At 38.9% G+C, this 19,366-nt stretch overlaps 1 protein-coding gene across 1 annotated transcript; it reads left to right on the top strand.

The window, feature by feature from the left end:
- Nucleotides 1–102: 102 nt before the first annotated feature.
- Nucleotides 103–18,888, top strand: dnai3 (dynein axonemal intermediate chain 3). The gene is given in 24 exon segments (XM_063891228.1): nucleotides 103–152; nucleotides 1,517–1,588; nucleotides 1,698–1,730; nucleotides 3,719–3,903; nucleotides 4,296–4,400; nucleotides 4,863–4,991; nucleotides 5,296–5,495; nucleotides 5,771–5,887; nucleotides 6,247–6,443; nucleotides 7,446–7,564; nucleotides 8,227–8,316; nucleotides 8,535–8,621; nucleotides 10,118–10,237; nucleotides 11,299–11,372; nucleotides 11,530–11,674; nucleotides 12,013–12,112; nucleotides 14,904–15,028; nucleotides 15,193–15,253; nucleotides 15,553–15,683; nucleotides 15,916–16,123; nucleotides 17,340–17,431; nucleotides 17,691–17,745; nucleotides 17,748–17,806; nucleotides 18,611–18,888. Coding segments are annotated over 23 exon segments (2,628 nt in total). The 5' UTR covers nucleotides 103–152; nucleotides 1,517–1,533; the 3' UTR covers nucleotides 18,752–18,888.
- Nucleotides 18,889–19,366: the final 478 nt, after the last annotated feature.

The raw sequence follows: 19,366 nt of genomic DNA on the forward strand, positions 1-19,366 counted from the left end.
GAGGATGCAACGTCATTTTACTGCTGCAACCTGATTGGCTCTTTGGCCTGTCAGTCGTCTCAAGTTTTTTCACTCCTGTAACCATTGGTTACCAAACAGTGCCACCGATGAGCGTGGAGGATTTTACGCTAACTACGGTTGATAAACAAGCGGTAAACTTTATTCATTCATCTTTGAAACTGTAGTTTAATGGAGCGTTGTGGATTTTACATTATTCATAACTGCAATTAGTAGCTATTGCTATACAAAGAAAGATTAACAACAGACAACCTGCGTTAACTACAGTGTATTTGAACCATTGTTAAACAGTTAGCCATGCTAATGTATTTTAGCCTCCAAGAAAATGTTGCCAGATTACCATGACCAGTCGTTATTGTCCTTTTTGGTCGAAAAGAGACCATGCACACCTGTAATGTGTCACTCTTACGTGGGCTTCTAATGTGTCCTTATTGCAAACAACAGCTGAATTAAATGGTATTGTTTTATCCTGTGCAGTAGGCTAGCATTATATTATTGTAACATTATGACCTTGTAACGTTATGTACAATATTATGTACTAATTCAAAACAACTAACACACAACATCATAGCACTGCAATGTAAAACACAACTAATGAGTTATTGTTTACTTATTCAAAACAACTTACAAAATATGTTGTAAAACTTATTGCCTTGATTAATGATTCATCAAAAGATTAGTCGTCTAAGTAGTAAATTACCAGCTGCATTTCACATAAACAATGCATGAATGAAAATTATGCTAAACAATTATAATAAATGTGTCTTATGTATCCCACTTTTAGTTTATCATTGTTGTGTCATCAACTGATTTTAGAAAAATATTCAGTGTAAGATCCCATGTGACACAATGACTCCATAAACATTGCACATATTATTACTACACAGGAAAGAGACACTTTCTTAATTGGATTAAGTGACATTCTCAATTATATAGGCATATTGTTGTATAAAAATTGTGATATTTTTTTACTTAAAACTTGTGATTATTTTCTTGTAGGACATATTTGTATGAAAGTCAGAAGAAGTTTTCCATTGGAAAATGTTGTACACCTTCATCTTAATAGATGAGCAATTTATGATTTAACATGTATACAAAAAGTGTGTATATTTTATGAAAACTTTTTTTTTTTTGTATTGTATTAACTTCAAAAGAGCAGTTTGGATGATAACTTGTTTCACAGCAGTGGGCCCTTTCATTTGCATAAACTGCATTGACAAAGATAGATGTACGCTTCCTTCTCATGTCGCAAATTAAAATAAAATATGTTCAATTCTCTTTTCCACCACAAGATGTCGCCACCGCCATGAATAATGATTCTGTGCTGCCCGTGTAGGACACCCTGCTTTGCTTCTCTGTGTTGCCTGGCTGTTAATATACATGTTCACTCTCTGACAGCTGGTCAGTGAAATAGCATGTCTGTATTGATAAAGATGTGCTAAATTTTGCAAGACAAATACAACACTATTTGAAAATGTTCTTCCTTTCATTAATGAAGCAATCCTAAGAGCAAGGATGCCACCCAAGAGATCAAAGAGTGCAGCTAGCAGTGCGAGCAGTAAAAAGAAAGGTAAATAACAATGGTGTTAATGTGTCTGAATTCGTGCACGCTTGTCCCAGAAAGATAAGACAGAGACACAATAAATGAAATGGTGATCTTACTGTTTCTTCCAATTTAGGCAAGAAGAGTGAGTCACCTGCACAAGTGCCAGGTAAGAGAAAATTACTTTTTCACCCATCCTAAAATGTATTGTAGGTGATAATAAAAAAACAACATTTCTTATGGTTCTCTTAAAACCAAAAGGATTTCAGTAAAATTTGTAGGTAAACTGAGCATACATTTGGCCATAGTCTGCATAGATGCAACTGTTTAAAAGTGAACAACATGTCTGCGAACCCTGAGGGAATTTTAAACATCTTAAATTATATTTTTTGAAGGTCGTGTGAATGAAACATGACCTTGGGATACAGTTTACTAAAGTGTTAGGCCCTATGTTTAGTTTTATAAAAATGTTTTTAACTTGGATTAATTCATTTGTTTTTGATTACCTTCATTTGTTTGATTAGGAAGACCCCAAAAATCAACTTTTTATTTAGATTAGACTTTGTTAGTTGAGACCAAAATGATCCGTCTGACTTTGAAGTGGAGTGGGAGAAACTATATGTGTTCTTATGAAGCCCTTATATAACCCTAACCCTACAAACGCAGTTTAATTGCATTCTTTAGTATTATGAAACATTGCACATTACACTCTCTAAGTCTCTCAAGCAAATATTTCCCATGAATACAAATGCCGTAGTTGACACACAACTGTGCGAAATAACTGGTGTGAGATTCCACTACAATGATTTGGCATTAGGTCTGAATGGTGTGAGTGGAAAACGTTGACACGCCCAGCTGGGAAGTGGTTACTTAAGCTGTACTTTAGCATTCCCAGCGTCCCCTCAGCAACCTTGTGGAAAGACTTTGAAGAGAGAGACCGCAAGTAGGATGAAAACTATCATTATGTTGAGCTCTGTTTACTGTAATGTGCCCTGGACTGAGCCTGGCCTCAGATATAAAGGAGTCTGCATAGATTGTTTACTATGAAAACATTTTTGGGTGATGCAGTGCTACGGTTTTATAAAGTAACAATCCCAGGTGGTTGTGTGTATGAGCAGTTCATATCGTGAATCCACTGCACTGCCTCCCACATACTATACTAGATAAATACAACATAATTGTTTGGACATTGCGTGTAGTCTATTCATTAGGATTACATTTCATCCTGTGATACTGTAGGTGGGCCAAACTGCAGGGTGGGGCAGGTGAAGCATCGGAGGCATTGTTGTGTGTTTGATCAGAAAAGTAGGGGCAAGAACCAATGTCACAGTCCGTAAGCATGGTGAATTTAAAGCCTGTCCATTGTGTGCAAATCATTTGATTATTGAGAGTCGGTACCTGAGTACCCAGCGTCCCCTCAGCAACATGAGAGTATAGTATCTCAGTAAGTGTGGCATCTCTAAATTCCTACTCATCATGCCTGTATCAGCACCTGTTTCTACAACCTTTATAATGGCTTTCACCATTCATGAAAATATGTTGAATTTGAATATTTAAATCTTATATATGAAGGACATAATCAATCAATATTTATTGTTTAAACTTCTCAACTATACACCTACAGCTGTACAAATGACTTTAACGTGATATTAGTGATGCAGAGATAATGTACAGCCAGTGAAATAGACAGAACACATACATGTAGCTTTAAAAAATGTAACACTAAGGTCATTATTATCATTTCCAACACTTTACAGCAACAATTATTCTCGCTTCTGACAAAACAACTCTCTTTATGATTTTATTTATTGATCCTAAAGATTGACCTCAGTGAAACTTTATACTATGTGCTTGGTAGACGAGGAGGATAATTTAAATACAGATTACCTGTGGCAATAGATGTTTCAGATTAATATTCATTACTTTAACAAAAGTTAAATATTATTTGTAAACCCGGAAACATTTCTAGTCAGAGTGATAAAGACCGTTTTTGAAAGGGGAGTGCCTAGTTCACCAAACAAATGCTATTATTGAGTTCTTTGCCGAATCATTTAAATCCCAAAACATGATTTGATTTCGAACATGATCTCATTTAGTAGCTTTTAATATAATTTCCATCTCTCCTGCCTGTATTGATACATGATACTCCTCCCAAAGGTCATCCTGAGGACATCTTCCCCATGGTCCTGACATCAGCCACCCAGGAGCTCTTCGGCTGCCGCACGGATGAGGACGTCACAGCGGAGAGCCCGTACAAGCTGCTAAAAAAGGACGACATCATACAGGACATTAAAAGAAGAGCCGGAGTGTCCGATTTCAGCCCTGTGAAGCAGATTGTGCTGGTGAGACTGATCCATTGTCATACAGATTACTCAGACAATATCCACCAGACACTGTGATGATACAGAGACCCCGACTCAAAGGCTGTGGGAACAGAGCAACAAGTTCAATCTCGTTTCTGATCAAGATTAAATACAAAGTATCGTCCACTCTTACTCTAAACTTTGCTTCTATTACAACACATTACTCTATTGAGACCAGATAGCGGACCCAAGGGGACCCTATCATCTGTTTAAGTGTAAAGTAATGGACCGAGTTAATGCCTTACCTTGACTTTAGTGATGGAAGTGTGGTTCTATCCCTCTATAAAAACTGTCCACTATCAATTCAAACATTGATTAATTCTAAAGAAACATTGTTTATTGTTATGAGTTATTATTCTTCTCCCTGACAGGATTACCCAGAGGATGAGCTCCTGCTGGTGTTTGACAGGGACTTCACCTATGACCAGTGCTTCTACCTGGTTCTGACCCCAGAAGCCAAAGACAGAATCCTCAATGTAAGCAAAGTGTGGTTTTGTGTGGTTTAGAAACAAGGTTCAAATATTCCTTTACTAATACCACTGTGTGTTTGAGAAGTGGTGCACTAGGTTTGTACACTAACTAAATATATTATCTTGCTTGTCATGGGAAAAGCCGTTTATCATAAACATGAGCACGAGTGGCGCCAATCATTTATTTCAATTCTGTGGGCAGTATTGTTCTGTGTAATTTACTCTCCTTTTATACTTTAGTTATGTACACTACTTTATCACTTATCGCTAAGAGTAATGGCTGCTATCAGCAGGCCATTTTGCCTTCCCAGCTGGCATATTTTCAATGGTCGATTAAACTAAAAGGATTTCACTACCTTGCTCCAGCTCTAATATTTTGTAGATTAGTGATCATGTGGACAGACTTCACATTTACCTGTCAGCATGTATTGTAGTATGTTCTTTGTATCATTGTTATTCTCTCCACAGCCCCCCCAGCCTGAGACACCAGAGGCTCTTGAGAATGAAGTCAATAAAACCTCAGAACCGAAGCCATGGATATCTCTGGGTAGTGAGCAGGACATAAATGAAGAATCTTTCAAAGACAGCAGGGAAAAGGTACTGCACTGTAAAAAACATGGAATCTTGCCAAGTATATGTGTCTAATATCTAGTCAGAATATTTAAACTTCATATAATACATAATAACCTAAGAGGTAACAATGCAGTCACCAATCACTTGTTCTATTGGCAGTTTTCTTTACTTATTACAAGCAAAAACACCTTGTTTTTATTACACTTTTACTTGGTTTTGGAGGAGCATTTTTTCCAGTGTGCAGCTCTTAAATACATATTAAATCAGGTTATTTTTTTCTCATTCACCCTTTTACTTCCATTTCACATCTCTACTGGGTTTCTTTCAGCTGCGGTACAAGTTCTCCAGAGTAAGGGGGAAGTTTGCTGCTCCAGTCTGTTTCTCTGACCGTAACATTGCAGATGCTAAGGACAGCTACATGGAGTGTGTTCCCTACCAAGATAGCCGATTCAGCATCAAACAGATGCAGAGGGACTGCGGGATGCAGGCTGTTCCCAGACTGCAGAGCAGCAGTGCTCAGACACAGTGGTATGCCAGAAAATCACTACACATAAAATGGATTTGTTCTGCAGTAACAGTATCTGCCAACACCTCAGTGCATTTAGACCATACTTTTAACACTCAATGCTATATAAAAACCCTTTGTGTGACGTTTACTCAAGCCTTATTCTCAGGTGGTTCAGATTATATAGCTGACACATTCATGAAATAACACCAGCCTTTCACATTTCTTTCTGTCTTTATTACTTTTAATAGTACCTCCACCTTCACATATTGTATCATTATTTCTATCAACCTTACAGGAAGTTTAAGAGGAATGTCTTCACCCAGTACACGCCAAGAGAGTTAGGTGATGGAGAAAAGGAAAACATCCACCAGCATGAGAGTCTGAAGAATTTGTGCAAGTCTGTGACCCCCAGGTAAGATGAACTATTCTAGAAAACATGGTATACCCCGTGTGTATTGTAAACACAAATTGATAGTCACTCCAAACTCATACATTACTCTCTCTCTGGGGGTACTGAAACCCATCTGATGTTGCCATTATGGGAGCATTAGACGATTCAAAGGCAACACCTTAACCTTCCCAGTGTGTCCTGTTGAGGGATGAGCGAACATCTTGCCTGTTAGAAACACTGTTCTGTAGCTATGAACCTTTTTTGGGAGAAAATATTGAACATATTTACACGTTTTGCCAATGGAAGTCATACATAAGAATCCTCAATTTCCCTCGGGATAAATAAAGCTTCTTGAATCTTGAATCTTGATTGTTTTGCAGAGTTTTGCAAGCCCTACAGCAGGAGGAAATCCTCAATGTGTTCTTCGATGACTGGAAGGCTCTGGGGCCAGCAGGTGATGATGCTGACTGGTCCGGGAAGGTTTCCGAAGGTTTGATGCTATTTCAGGCCTTCATAGACCTGAAGTACAGCAAGCACAAGAAGATCAGCAGCATAAACTGGCACCCTACCATCTACGGTAAAGTGCAAACAGGGACTGGAGTGGTCTAATAGCTTAGTGTTATCCTTCTACATTTTGACAAAATGATTCATGCTCTTCTGGCAGTTCCTACAGAAAAAATGACTAGTTTTAAATCATTGGATTAAACGTGATACTTTTGATGGACACATTCCCTCTAAAGTCACTGTCAGGGCTTCCTTCTCCCTTCCTTCTCCCTCTCCCTATGTTTTTATGAATTGAAAGATACAATTGAATGAAAAGCGCTATATTAAAACATGTATTATTATAATTATTATTATTATTTTTCCTATCAAACTACTAGAAGCCTTACACAGACATGTTTAACCCATTGTTCTTTCCTTTGTATTTGTTTTACTTACATTTGTGTTGACTTGTTTTGGCCTCAGATGGTGGTGATATTGCGCAATGTTTGCTCAAAATAAAATAGCAAAGACACAGATAATAAAGAAAACAGGCGTTTACAATAGTCAAAAACAAGAGGCAAAACTCAAATAAAATAGTAAACAACCTAGGTAGTTCTTTCTCTCTTTCTTTCTATTAATAAGCTTGTATAACTAAGAAACTTTAAACGGTTAAAAAAACTGAGCCTGGAGGGCGTCTTTTCCACAGGTTGCCCATCTGTCACTTTAGAGGGTGGTGCCGTGGGAATTGTAGTCCTTTATACTTCCTGGACTACAGTACTACATAGTCACCATTAGGTTGCCCTTTTTTATGAAAACAAAAATACTGGCTCTAACTGTCACTGTCCTTGAAAAAGCATTTATGTTTTTCACTCCTGCTTTGTACTGTCGCCTGGCTGTCATCGTTCAGAGTAGGCTTTCAGCAAGATCCTCAATCATAATATCAGCGCCAAATCACGTGATCACAGCAAAAACATGTAATTGAAAAGAAAGATCAGAGTTGAAACAATGATTTCTCAATCAAGTTAATAACACTACGTTTTCTTTCCTCCTGCTGCTGTGGTGGTCATACATCTGTATGACTTGTTTCATGTATCAGGTGTGCTAGCTGTGGCTTTGACAGAAAAGAAGGAGGAGCCATTGAAGGAGTTCTCAACGTTTGAAGTCAGAGCTTCTCACATTGTCTTCTACAGCTTCTCCGACCCCTCTAGTCCCCAGGTATGGAAACTGTAAATGAATAAGTACAGGTGGAAGAGAGCATATTTCTATCTCTCTGACAGCTAGTTCCCACCTCACGTCTGTTTGACACTCTCTGATAATAAATGGCAGGAAGGATCTGCTTTCTCCTGTCATCCAAGCCTTTTATTAGCTTTAGCAACATTTGAGAGGCCCTATTGATTTAACCCAGACACTCAATCAATAAAACTGAGTTGCCAAATCACTCAAAAGTAATATGAGTTCTGCATGACGTAGCCCTTCAGCGGGTCGTGTGTCATGCTTTGGTTTCAGTGTGTATTTCAGTTCAAATGACCCAGGCTACTGTGTAGTCAACCGGAGAATCAATATGAATGAAATGCTTATATGTACTTACTGTGTGGAGTAGAGTGCCATAGTTAAGCTATTTTAAAAGCAGCAGATTTAAACAAAATGCTGGAAAAGGACTTCTCTGTAATACCATCCTAGCCCTCCTGGGCCCTCTCCCGCTTATGCCTGATGAAATGGAATACTGTATGCACTCGGTTTTGTGGATTCAAAATTGAACTCTAAGTGAGGAGACTAGAATAAATAAATATTTGGGATGGCAAGCACCCAATACATGGAAATGTGTACTCTGAAATATAATATTTCTGCCTGTACGTGGGTTTTCTTTGTGTTTGCAGTTGCTGCTGGAGTGCCCAGATGACATTTTTGCCTTTGAGTTCTGCCCCTCTGATCCAAATATTATCGTTGGCGGCTGCGTGAATGGCCAGGTGCTGACTTTGACTCTTCATCTGCTGCCTTTCCTGCCTTGTAACTCTGCACTTTTCCATTTTTCATTACAAGTGCAAATGATTAAATAGACCCTCAGTCGTCAGAAGCATATGCTGTGCAGATCTAATGTACTGCTCCCCTGTTTTATAGGACAGGAAGTGTATTCTGCACTTGTCTCGGATCTCCTGTTACTGATTTTGTGTTGCTGTTTTCTCAGGTAGTGTTGTGGGACATTTCTGCTCACGTCATACACTTACAGGTAACACAGCCTGGCAAAAAGGCTTCAGTCAACACCGACACATTCGTAAGTACCTATATACTTTCTCTAATGTTGATACAATAATACAAGTTGTTCTGTTTCTGTGTTTGTGTGCTACATGTGGTATCAGTTACGGTCAGCTTGGTTTATTCAAATTTGTGCCCTCAGTTTATCAAAGCATGCAGCAGATTTGCTGTAAGGACAGGCTGCGCTGTATGACAGACTGAGATGATGATACGTTGACTCCTGAGTTCTCCCCTCATCCTCACTCTTTCATTAGATGGGAATGCAGTGGCCTAATGGTCCTTTTCAAGCCAGTCACAGCTGTCAAAACTAGTACTAATGCCAGGAGAACATCAGAAAGCAAGTTTGTATCATTGCATGACCCGACTGCTAAACGAAGACAGCCTCATTGAAGACAGATTTAAGTGATCAAAAACCTCTTGAGGACAAACACTTCCAAAATGGTTTCTCTTTTCACCTAAATTCATAGTAAATTATTATTTTGTATTTTATAGCTTCCCTGTTTAGATGTAGAGTGATACAGATAGGTAGGAAAATAGAGCGGGAATGATACGTGACAGAACCACGGCTCAGTTTAAGCAAGTACATTAACGCTTGGCGTCTAGACACCAAATAGGAAAGCAGTTTTTCGTTGACCTCCACTGATATCTTCCACTCGGCAGCCGTGTTTAAATTGTATCTACCCCTATCATCCGGCCCTCATTTGCTTTGTGTTTGTTTATCGCCTCTACAGTGGAACAGCTGTTCCCATCTCTGTCCTCGCTACGTCCCTCTTTGTTGCTTTCCCCTCTCCCACCTCCGTACCACCTTCCATTCTCTTTGTCCCTGTTTGCTCTTCATTCCCTAGAGTCAACAGCATCAGCTCACATACTCCAGCTGTTACTCCAGCCTTTCCATCCTCCACCATAGCTGGCCCACATAGAAGATAACACACAAGCAAATCAGATCACCGCGCCCCCCCCCCCCACACACACTTGTGTTTGCAGTGTAAACATGGTGGTTGTATCTGCTTAAAAGACTTCATTTCTATGCTATGAAAGCTGCGCTACACCAGCACCTGTTGTTGGCTTATCAGATAAACAGAGAATTACAATCCTCCTGTACAGATTTCTGTTCTGTTCACACCATTCACATTTAACCGCATGAGCACTGCAGAGTGTTACTGAAAAAAAAATGCTGTTCCGAGCTCTATGCATGTTTTGATATTACAGCGACAGTATTTAGACTTTCATTTTGCAGTATAGACATTTTAAAAGTTGTACATGTCAACATTATAATGTGTCCCATTGTATTTTGTGTTGCAGTGAATGTGAATGCTGACAAGAACTGAACTAGAAAGCTGTTAAAATGACAGATCAGTTAAATGGTCTATATATAATTTGAGATGCATACTTTTTCTAATATCCTGTTGCACCATTTTAGAACAGCCTGACTGCTGTCCAAAGTCTTTGCATGTAGATTGAATTGTCAGAGCTCACTGTACATGCTGTGCCTTTTTGTGTCTGACGTGCCACCAGGATCTCGATGACCACAAAGAGAATAAGACTCCTGTTGTGCGCTACTGTGCTGTGTCCGCATTAGAGAGCAGCCACAAAGCGCCAATTACTGATGTCCAGTGGCTGCCACCAACATTTGAGGTACGCAGAGTTGAAGCGCAGAAGCGTTTGAAGAAACAGCAACTTCAAATCCAACATACAGAATACAAGATCACAAACAAGTTATTTCTTGGGATTTTCCAACATGACAGCTGTGGGTAGGTGTTGGAACCTTCCACAGGGGGTTAATACGTATTTATTTAAGCCTATTATGAAAAGATGCTTTGTGTGACTACACAGCAAAATATTTCTTAATGTTTTCTTTATCTCTAGCTTCTTTTATCATATCTTAAGCAAACACTGGGGCATTGTTTCCAACATACGGAAGGCAACAAGTATACATTGTAATCCTTCAAACCTCAGTCTTAAATTGCTAAATAAATATTAAACACTTAAAGGTCCAGGTTTGTCATTGCTCTAATGATTTCTATATCTAGGTTTGAAATATTGACACAGTTTTACCTGACTAAGGCTAAAAGCCACTTGAATGCAAACAAGTCCAGCATAGTGGACACAGAGAAGTAATAGGGCAGCAAAAACACTGTGAGGCCAATAATTCAACATATTGAGGATATAATGATAGAAATTAAAAGGTTCAACAAAGGAGTTTGTAAGGAAAACACTGTGGGAGAGAACAGTCTTTCCACAGCACCACTGCCACAACATTTTGCATATAATAAAATAAAACATGTATTGATCTAAATTGATCCTTGCTGCAGTAACACTATGGGGTTTGGTCTTTAACCCAGCACAAAGAAGTGCAGTAATAACAGTGAAAGGTAATAGTTGCAGCCACAAACAATGAGCTATGGTCTCACACAGACATTATCACAGTTCCCAGAACCTCAGCATGTAGCTTGAATTTTCTTTATGAAACAATTAATGATGGTTTCCCACTGGTACCTGTCCCTCGTGTCTACATAATAAATCATGACAAGCACTGCCACTCGTCTGGATAAGTACAATAAGGCAATCATCAAAGTGCCCCTGGGGTCACATAAAGCTCCCATATATCTTCTGCTTTCCTTTTTTTCTTCACTATAATCAGCTCTGATGAGGCCTGGCACACATTTTCTTGATTTTGTGACTCTCTCAATGATTAGGTGACCAGGGTGGGCTTAGCAGTGGAGAACAAGTACAATGTGTCTGCTCAGGTCGTCACCTGCTCCCCAGACTGGTAGGTTGTACGGAAAATGTTGGTAATGTCCATATTTTTTTTTTGATTAAGCGCTTGAGTCCATTCCAGTTAGTATTCACAGTGTGTGTATAAACAATAGGATTCAAGTTTTTTTTTCCCTAGCTTTCGTTCATTTTTCCTTTGTCTCCCTCTAAAGTTCTTTAATGTTCTGGGATGTGCGAGTGACCAAACTGTTGAGCCAGTCAGCGTCAGACAGGAGACAGAATGCCGATCAGAATACTTCCTACGGGGTCCCCGACACTTTCCAACATCTGGACCGGACATGGAAACCTCTGTTTAGGGTACTGCAGGGATGGAGGGTGCAATAAAACATTTTAATCAAGAGTTATTTTCCTGTTGTCTCCAAATCCCCAAAATAGAGCTCTATAGACATCTAGATATTAACCAATTGACCATTGTATCTACTTATTCTGGCAGACATTGATTCTACCAACATAAAATTCAGTAAAAGGTTGAGAATCTTACAATCCACACGTATTTCCCAGTTAAATGTAACGCAGTATTTATATCTATTTCGATCTGTGTTTGTGCAGTTGCGTAATTCTTGACATTATTTGAAATAGTGTTTTGTCTTTGTCAGCATTTTTAAAATTCCAAATGTTGTCTTGTCCTGTGTCAGGTTTCCCTTCCGAAGATCGATACCGGTGGAGAATACGCTCCTCTTAAGTTCAGCATGGAACTCTACACCTGTAACGGTAATAATACAGACAGGACCAAAGGTGAGAAACCTTGACCTTTAGGCTGTCTCTGTGTATTGGTTTCACTCTGTGACATCATCTCTCCCTCCTCCTACAATCAGTCACTCGTGGGCATGATTTAATTACAATAATGTGCCCACTAAATACTGTTGGTGTCATTGTTGGATGTAAAACCCCCCATGAAAGTGGGTGATAGCTCACTCACTCAATCACTTTCAAAAAGCATTATATATTGTCCAAAAAGGATGGCTGTTTCGTCTGTCAAAGAGCCACTCTTAGCTTGGGTTACTGCGTCTGGTTTGGAGTAACTTTTCAAGAGTAGTTTTATTTCTATTTTTACTCTTTAAAACGTCACACGAGAAACAAAGTAAAACAACCCAATTGTAAATCGTTTTGCATTAAAAACAAGTGTGAGACCAAATAATGAACATTACAAACCTAAATATCCTATGTCTGATACAAAACTCTGTTCCTTGCTGTGTGAAATATTTTAGATTCTTAACATAAGTTATCTTTGTCCCCAAAGGAATTGTTTTTGCTTTGGTGATAGTGTTAAACACAGCTGCAATCAACTCAGAACAATAAGCAGCCAACAAAGCCGTACAGTGGTACACTAAAGACACAGTAAAAAAAATTATAGAAATAAATACACATGTATTATATAGAAAAGATATTTAAAAAACACACAACGATGATAGATATTGCATAGAAAACTAAATGCAGCAGTGCCTCCTTAACTATGAACCAATTCTGCTTGGATGGCTGAGCGCAGTGATCAGCGGGGCAGGGTTCACCAAGCCCAAGTGCTCTCATTCTCTGTCTGTCTCCCTGTCCTCTGCTCCAGTTTCATAGCACTTTATTAAGTGATACTTCCAAAACAAGGCCCTCATAGTTGCACAGCATTAGCCTCGGTGACTGTCAGCTCTTTGCAATATGCTGCTCAGGCTCCTTTAGGCTCCAGAAGATGATTGTGTGTGTCCTGGCTGGTCAAGAAGAGACCTGTCTTTGTCTGGCTGAAGGTCTGCCTCCATAAACACAGCTTCGGTGGCTGCCGTTTATAGAATTAATATGTTCACTATCAGAGGCAATAAATCTGCTGCAGACCCCTCAGGCAGTCTGTTATTACGTTTTTTAATTAATCCCAGTGTGATTAATACTTTGCTAAGATGTTTGACTCATATTAATTGAGTCTACACTGTCTTCCTCTGAACTCTATGATCATTAACTTTGTTCCTCGCCTTCGGCCATCTCCGATGCTCAGAGGTGGGAAGTAGATACTCAAGTGTTGTATTTGCTTTGAGGTGCTTAACTTCAGTATTTCCATTTTATGCTACTTTTCTATTTCTATACCACTACATTAAAAAGGGAAAGAAAGTCATTTTACTACACTTCATTTATTAAATAGCTTTATATACTAACAAAATGCATCTCTGAAAATTAAAATAGTGGACTAACGATTTAAGTCACAAAATTATTTTAATATTTAACAAAAAGTCCATCTGAAATGTTCTTGTCTACAACAGTAAAATGCTACGTTATGCAACAATATTATTTAGAAATATCACATCAATAAATATATCATTATATTCACACATAAAGACCATTTTTCTGCACAATGATAACGTTTACTTGTTATACTTGAAGTACACTGAAAAAAGTGAAATTTTGACTTCAATTAATAGAAATTAAATTAGATTAGTAGAAAACAATAATATTAAGTTGAACCTATTTAAACTAGTTATTATTGCTCTCAACTTACCTAGTACCGTTATGTGAAATTTGTTTACATAATATATTTAATTAATGTCATGTTTTAGTTTTTTCAGTGTACATTTAGCTGACAATACTTTTGTACTTTTACTTAAGTAAGATTTGAAATGCAGGACGTTTACTTGTAATGAAGTATTTTGACAATAGTGTATTGGTACTTTTACTCAAGTAAAGCATCTGAATACTTCTTCCACCTCTGCTGATGCTGGAGCAACTTTCACTTACATAAGTAGCCACTGTATAAAAGTTCCACTTGGCTCTTTACCAGTACCACAGGATTTTCCACACTTTTCGTAGCAACCCCTCATGGGGATTAAGCAACAGTTGAGCAGCAGTGCAGTGTGGTGAAAGTGAAACAATGTCTACATCTGTTGCTGGGCTGTATCGTTTGTCTGATATCTTTACACACATCTTAACTGGGGCAAAGTGGATTTAGAATATGTGTGATTGGGTAATCTGATCTGACCTTCAAGAGGCTGAGACTTGATTGGGAGCGGCCCGCTGATAAGGGGGTGTGAATGGATAGTCCTGTACTGTCCCTGACAGACAGTTGGGCTTTTGTGGTGGAAAAAGCTTCTTCCATCACGACCAGCACTGCCTATCTCTACCTTTCCACCCTTCTCCCTTACTGTCCCCCTTCTCGACACAATCCTCACTTTTACCTCCACCTCCTTTTCTTTCCCACTCCCCGCATATCCTCTCTTATCAACCCATTCACCTCAGCTGGACCCCTCCCCATCTCCATGTCTTTTGTCCTTCTGTTGTCTTGTTCATGGTCAGATACCAGGGGAGGCCTCACCAATGCAGCTGCTTAATTCCTCTTTATCTTTACTGACCCTATAAATTGTAGGTATTTTTAAATGTTTATTTTCTTTAGTTGCCTAATAAGTAACTTGTGTTTTCAGAAGTCCTCTAATATGTTTTGTAAATGTTGTATTCTGCAGTTTTCTACATTGTATTGGCTGAAAAAGGCCCTGAATATAAAAAAGAAAGGTTTAACTTCTCCTTTCTCTCTACCCTCCCTCACTGTTTCCCCTGACAGAGGAAGCTAATGAAAATGATGGCAACTCAAAGGTCATCCCTGACTATAGCCAGCTCAGAGTGCCCTCGGCAAAAACACTCGCAACTCTGGAAGATGTCAATACCAGGCTCTATGTTGGAACAGAGGTAAACATTCCTACCAATATAATCAGCAACAGCGAGCAGTACTTAATTATGCTCCAATGCTGAGCTGCTGGATGAGCTTTAAAACAAAGCTATGGAAAAAAAAGGTTTACTGGTCGACCCCATGTTAACTACATGTCACATAATGAGTTTATCTTTACTACCAGGATGGGGAGGTTGTTTACACTGACTGGAAACTCATGAAGGACGACTCTGGGAGGATGCAAAGTAAGTCAGTTTAAAGATGATTGATTGTATTAATGTATGTCCATGTTGACTTTTAAGACCAGGATGTGGTTTGTTACACTGAAGTTATTATATCTTCAAATCTTGAGAAAGCTATGGGTTTAAAAACAAGTTATTAAAAAAAATGTTGTCAACGTAGTCCTGTCATGCTGAATGTATTCGCCTTGTACCGGGAGGACACAGATGGGTAATTGTTTCATGTATTTTATTGCCCTGTTGCTTCAGTGGAAGCAGCTACTCTGTCCGATGGAACCACCTGCTCTTCCTTTCTCTCCTCTCAGGTGCCAAGCCCCTCCACTGCTTTAGCATCCATCACTGGCTGGTGAATACGGTACAGAGGTCGCCCTTCTACAAAGACATTATTTTGACAACGGGAAGCTGGAACTTCGCCATCTGGAAGGAGGGAGTCATGGTAACGATACCTGTCGCTTCAACTATAGTAGCAGAAAACGTTGCAACCAGTTGAAATCATACCCATTTATTTAATAATCTCAAAATATGCAAGTCATTCCAGTATTTTAACCCAATGTATTCTTCAATCCATCATGATGTAAAGAAAGTATATTAATTCAATTATAACACAACAGGTTTATTGCATTTTAAACCTACCAATCATTTGAACTCTTGTTTTCTCCGACATCCAGGAAGGCCCCATCGTCACGTCCCCGAGCTCTGAGCAGGTGTGCACTGCTGGATGTTGGTCCCTATCCCGGCCAGCTGTTTTCTTCATCGGGAAAGATGATGGCAGCATTGAGGTGTGGAACCTGCTGGAAAAGACCGGTGAACCTTTGCAGGTCCACGCACACATCACTGATGCCAAAATCACCTGCATCAAACCCTGGACAGCCTCCTGTGAGTTCCCGGCGCAGGAGTTAGCATCTGTGTGAATGTGAAAATACTATTTAAAGGTCCCCTATTATGCAAAATGCACTTTTTGCTGTCTTTTATACATACATATGTGTCCCCAGTGTGTAAGGAGACACAAAGTGTCAGAAAATACAACCCTCTGTCTTTTCTTCCTTAACCACATCTCTAAAAACAGGGGTACGAACGAGCTGTTCCAGATTTGCTGCCGTTATGACGTCATATCGGAAATGTGGGCTGGCTTTACATTGAACTCCTGGCAACGTCCCACCCACGTGACACGTCTCAACCTATCGTCCGCAATATACAATCGCAAGCTGAATCCCCTCTGCAGCACCTGTCTGTCTGTGTGTTCAGCAGGATGTGTGCATGAGGGACTTGAGAGTTGTTGTATATTTAATACATATAATGTCACTGTTCTAATGGTAAACACTGAGAAGTGTTTCAGAAATAATGTTGATGTGGTTTGGAACATAATATATTTAATAGTTTAATCACGGCAACGTTTAGCTGACTATCTCCGTTAGAAACTTCTCTCTTCAGACAGAGATCATGCACTCCAAAGGGGTGTGGCCATCTTCAGCTCAGCTCAAATATAAAGCGACAGTCTCAGAATCAGCACTTTCGAAAACGGGGCTTAAACAGAGGGATAGCGGACACGCTAAAATCAATAATCTGTTTGTTATTTTGAACAAAACAGAATAATAGAAAAAAACACAATAGGAGCTTTTAAAACTAAATGGCAATAAAGGGTGGAGAGTTGAGTGTGCTGCTACAAATGCAAAACAAATATAGATTTATATTTTTGTAGGCCCTACTGCCCTTTGCTTACAGGAGACTGACATTCAGAGCGATTCACATTTGGCTGACAAGCTTATAAAACAGCAAATAAAAACAATAGAACAATTTGAGACTAACACACACTAGAGAAAACAAATCTGACAAAATGCTATAAAAAAACAACAGAAAAGATTAAATTGTCTTAGAAAAACACTTTAACACACAAATACAATCAAATAAATGGTTAAATCTCATAAACAATGGGAAATCACATCAACTCTGCTGTTCACCCCGCTATGCTGCTCAGATACTGACTGTCTCTGCCTGCCTCTGTCTGTTTTATTTATACTTTCATAGCCTTGGTGCTATGTTCCAGTAAGATAGTTTGAGCATTGAGTTTATTTACTGTATTTCTTTTTCTTAGCCAAGCAGCACTTCTTGGCTGTGACTGACGACCGTGGGATGGTTCGTGTTTTGGAAATCCCAAAGACACTCTACGATCCGTCCAGGAGTGAGGTAAGACAGTCCAACCACCTCCTACTCACTGTATGTACTCCTCACTTTACAAAACAGTTAAAGGCTGTCTAGTTAATTATTATTATCAGATAATAATGCACCATTGTTCAAAGCCGAAAAATAGAGATAATAAATCCAGTTCTGCTACATATCAAAACAATGCATTATAATCGAGCCAACAATAGATTCAATTATGAAATGCAGGTTCAATGCTCACCAAACTGCTGACCTGTGCCTTTCTTATTTTTTTTGTTTGCAGAAGTTCAGTGTGAAGAAGTACTTTAAGCTGGAGGAGGACAGGTTAAAGGACTTTATGAGAGGGAAGAACTGTGGCCGAAACAGAAGAAGGAAGCTGAGGAGTTCAAGAAGAAAACGGTGTGTTGTGGAGTCTGATTGGCTGTTTTATAGCCTTGAGTGCTACCTTGTGTCCCCAGCTACACTGTTACCTCACTGACAGGCCTCTGAATGTTTCAGAGTCTTTTTTATTAGCCTATTTGAAAGTGTATCCACAAGTTCAAAGTTGACGCTGAAAAAGCTTGAGGCCATTACTCTGTCACTCGCCTATTCCCTTTCCCTCTCCCTCCCCTCATGTTTAATTCAGTCTGATCGCTATTTGATCCTGGGCGCCAGGGAGAGAAAAGTTATTGACAGTGACTGGCAGTCTGTCCGCTAACCATAGCAGCTAAATCTTTTAGTGGCCAAATGTTCTTATCTTTGACTGAACACAGGGGAAGTGTTGTTTTTGGATGTATTTCTTTTTCAATTCAATAATTCACCACTCACTGTCAAGGAAAGTAAAGGAATGAAGGAAAATAAGGTGAAACATTTTGCATACCTCAGCTAATCACGACACATTTACATGTCATCAATCAGCATTAAAAGACTAATATTTTAAGTGTTTTGTGAAGCCTTTCCTGAATCCACAAAAGTTTTCCACATTAAGGAGGACATATTTTTGGGGAAATGTCAATATTTGCATTAGTTAATAAAAAAAATCAAGAATTCAGAATCAAAAACATTTATCAAAAACTCTATATTTACAACAAGTTAGCTAGATTCTGTCTTTTCATTTTTCAGCTTCAAAGCAAAAATAAATGTCTGATCTTTGGTAAGAAGAAGTTCTCTACCATTTTCTACATATTGTTTGACTGTAATTCTCCTCTGGTGTTTTTCCTCCAGGAACCTGAGAAGCCAGTCAAATCTCTGACAGAGATTGAAGAGGAGAACATGAAGGAGTGTAATGATCACCTGATGCTGGAGGAGAGCATCTTGAAGGGCTTGGGCCTGTGGTCAGCTCCTGCCGACACACAAGATACCTGATGTCACACACATTGACACACATCTGCACAGATTGCATTTTATACCAAAACAGGGTTTTTAGTTTTTTATTTATAACTTTATCAAAAAATGGTTTACCTTAACTGTTTTTTGTAACATTAAACACATTCCAATTTTCACCAGGAATCTCTTTGTATCTTTCATTCTGTGTTCACATTATTTGAAACCTCTAATGTACTATTTTTATTGAAATATGATTTATTAAAAAAAACATCAAATAAATTCTTCCTTTGACATTCAGAACCTTTCCTTGGTTGGTACTTCAGAGTCAAACATGGATTTGTTTTTCCTCAACCCTTCTAAGATCTAGTTACAGGGTAATGCCATCCATTTGCCCCTTCTTCACCGGTGCTCCCCGGGGAAACAGTCTGGAATATCTCAAGGATCTGACCTTGACAGGAAGTCGTTTTATGGCTGTTTAATTTCATGATATTTATCTGTTGTTGTTGAAAACTCCTCTAGTACAAAATTAATCTGGCATGGCTCTTTTTGTGAGCTTTTAATAGAGAAATATTTAGTAGGAATTTAAAGTCAAAGACCACAAACCCTTAATGCAAACACACACCTGAATCACAACCTATAAATAACCCTCTGGGG

Source organism: Eleginops maclovinus, chromosome 9, assembly GCF_036324505.1.
Source record: "Eleginops maclovinus isolate JMC-PN-2008 ecotype Puerto Natales chromosome 9, JC_Emac_rtc_rv5, whole genome shotgun sequence".
Lineage (NCBI taxonomy): Eukaryota > Metazoa > Chordata > Actinopteri > Perciformes > Eleginopidae > Eleginops > Eleginops maclovinus.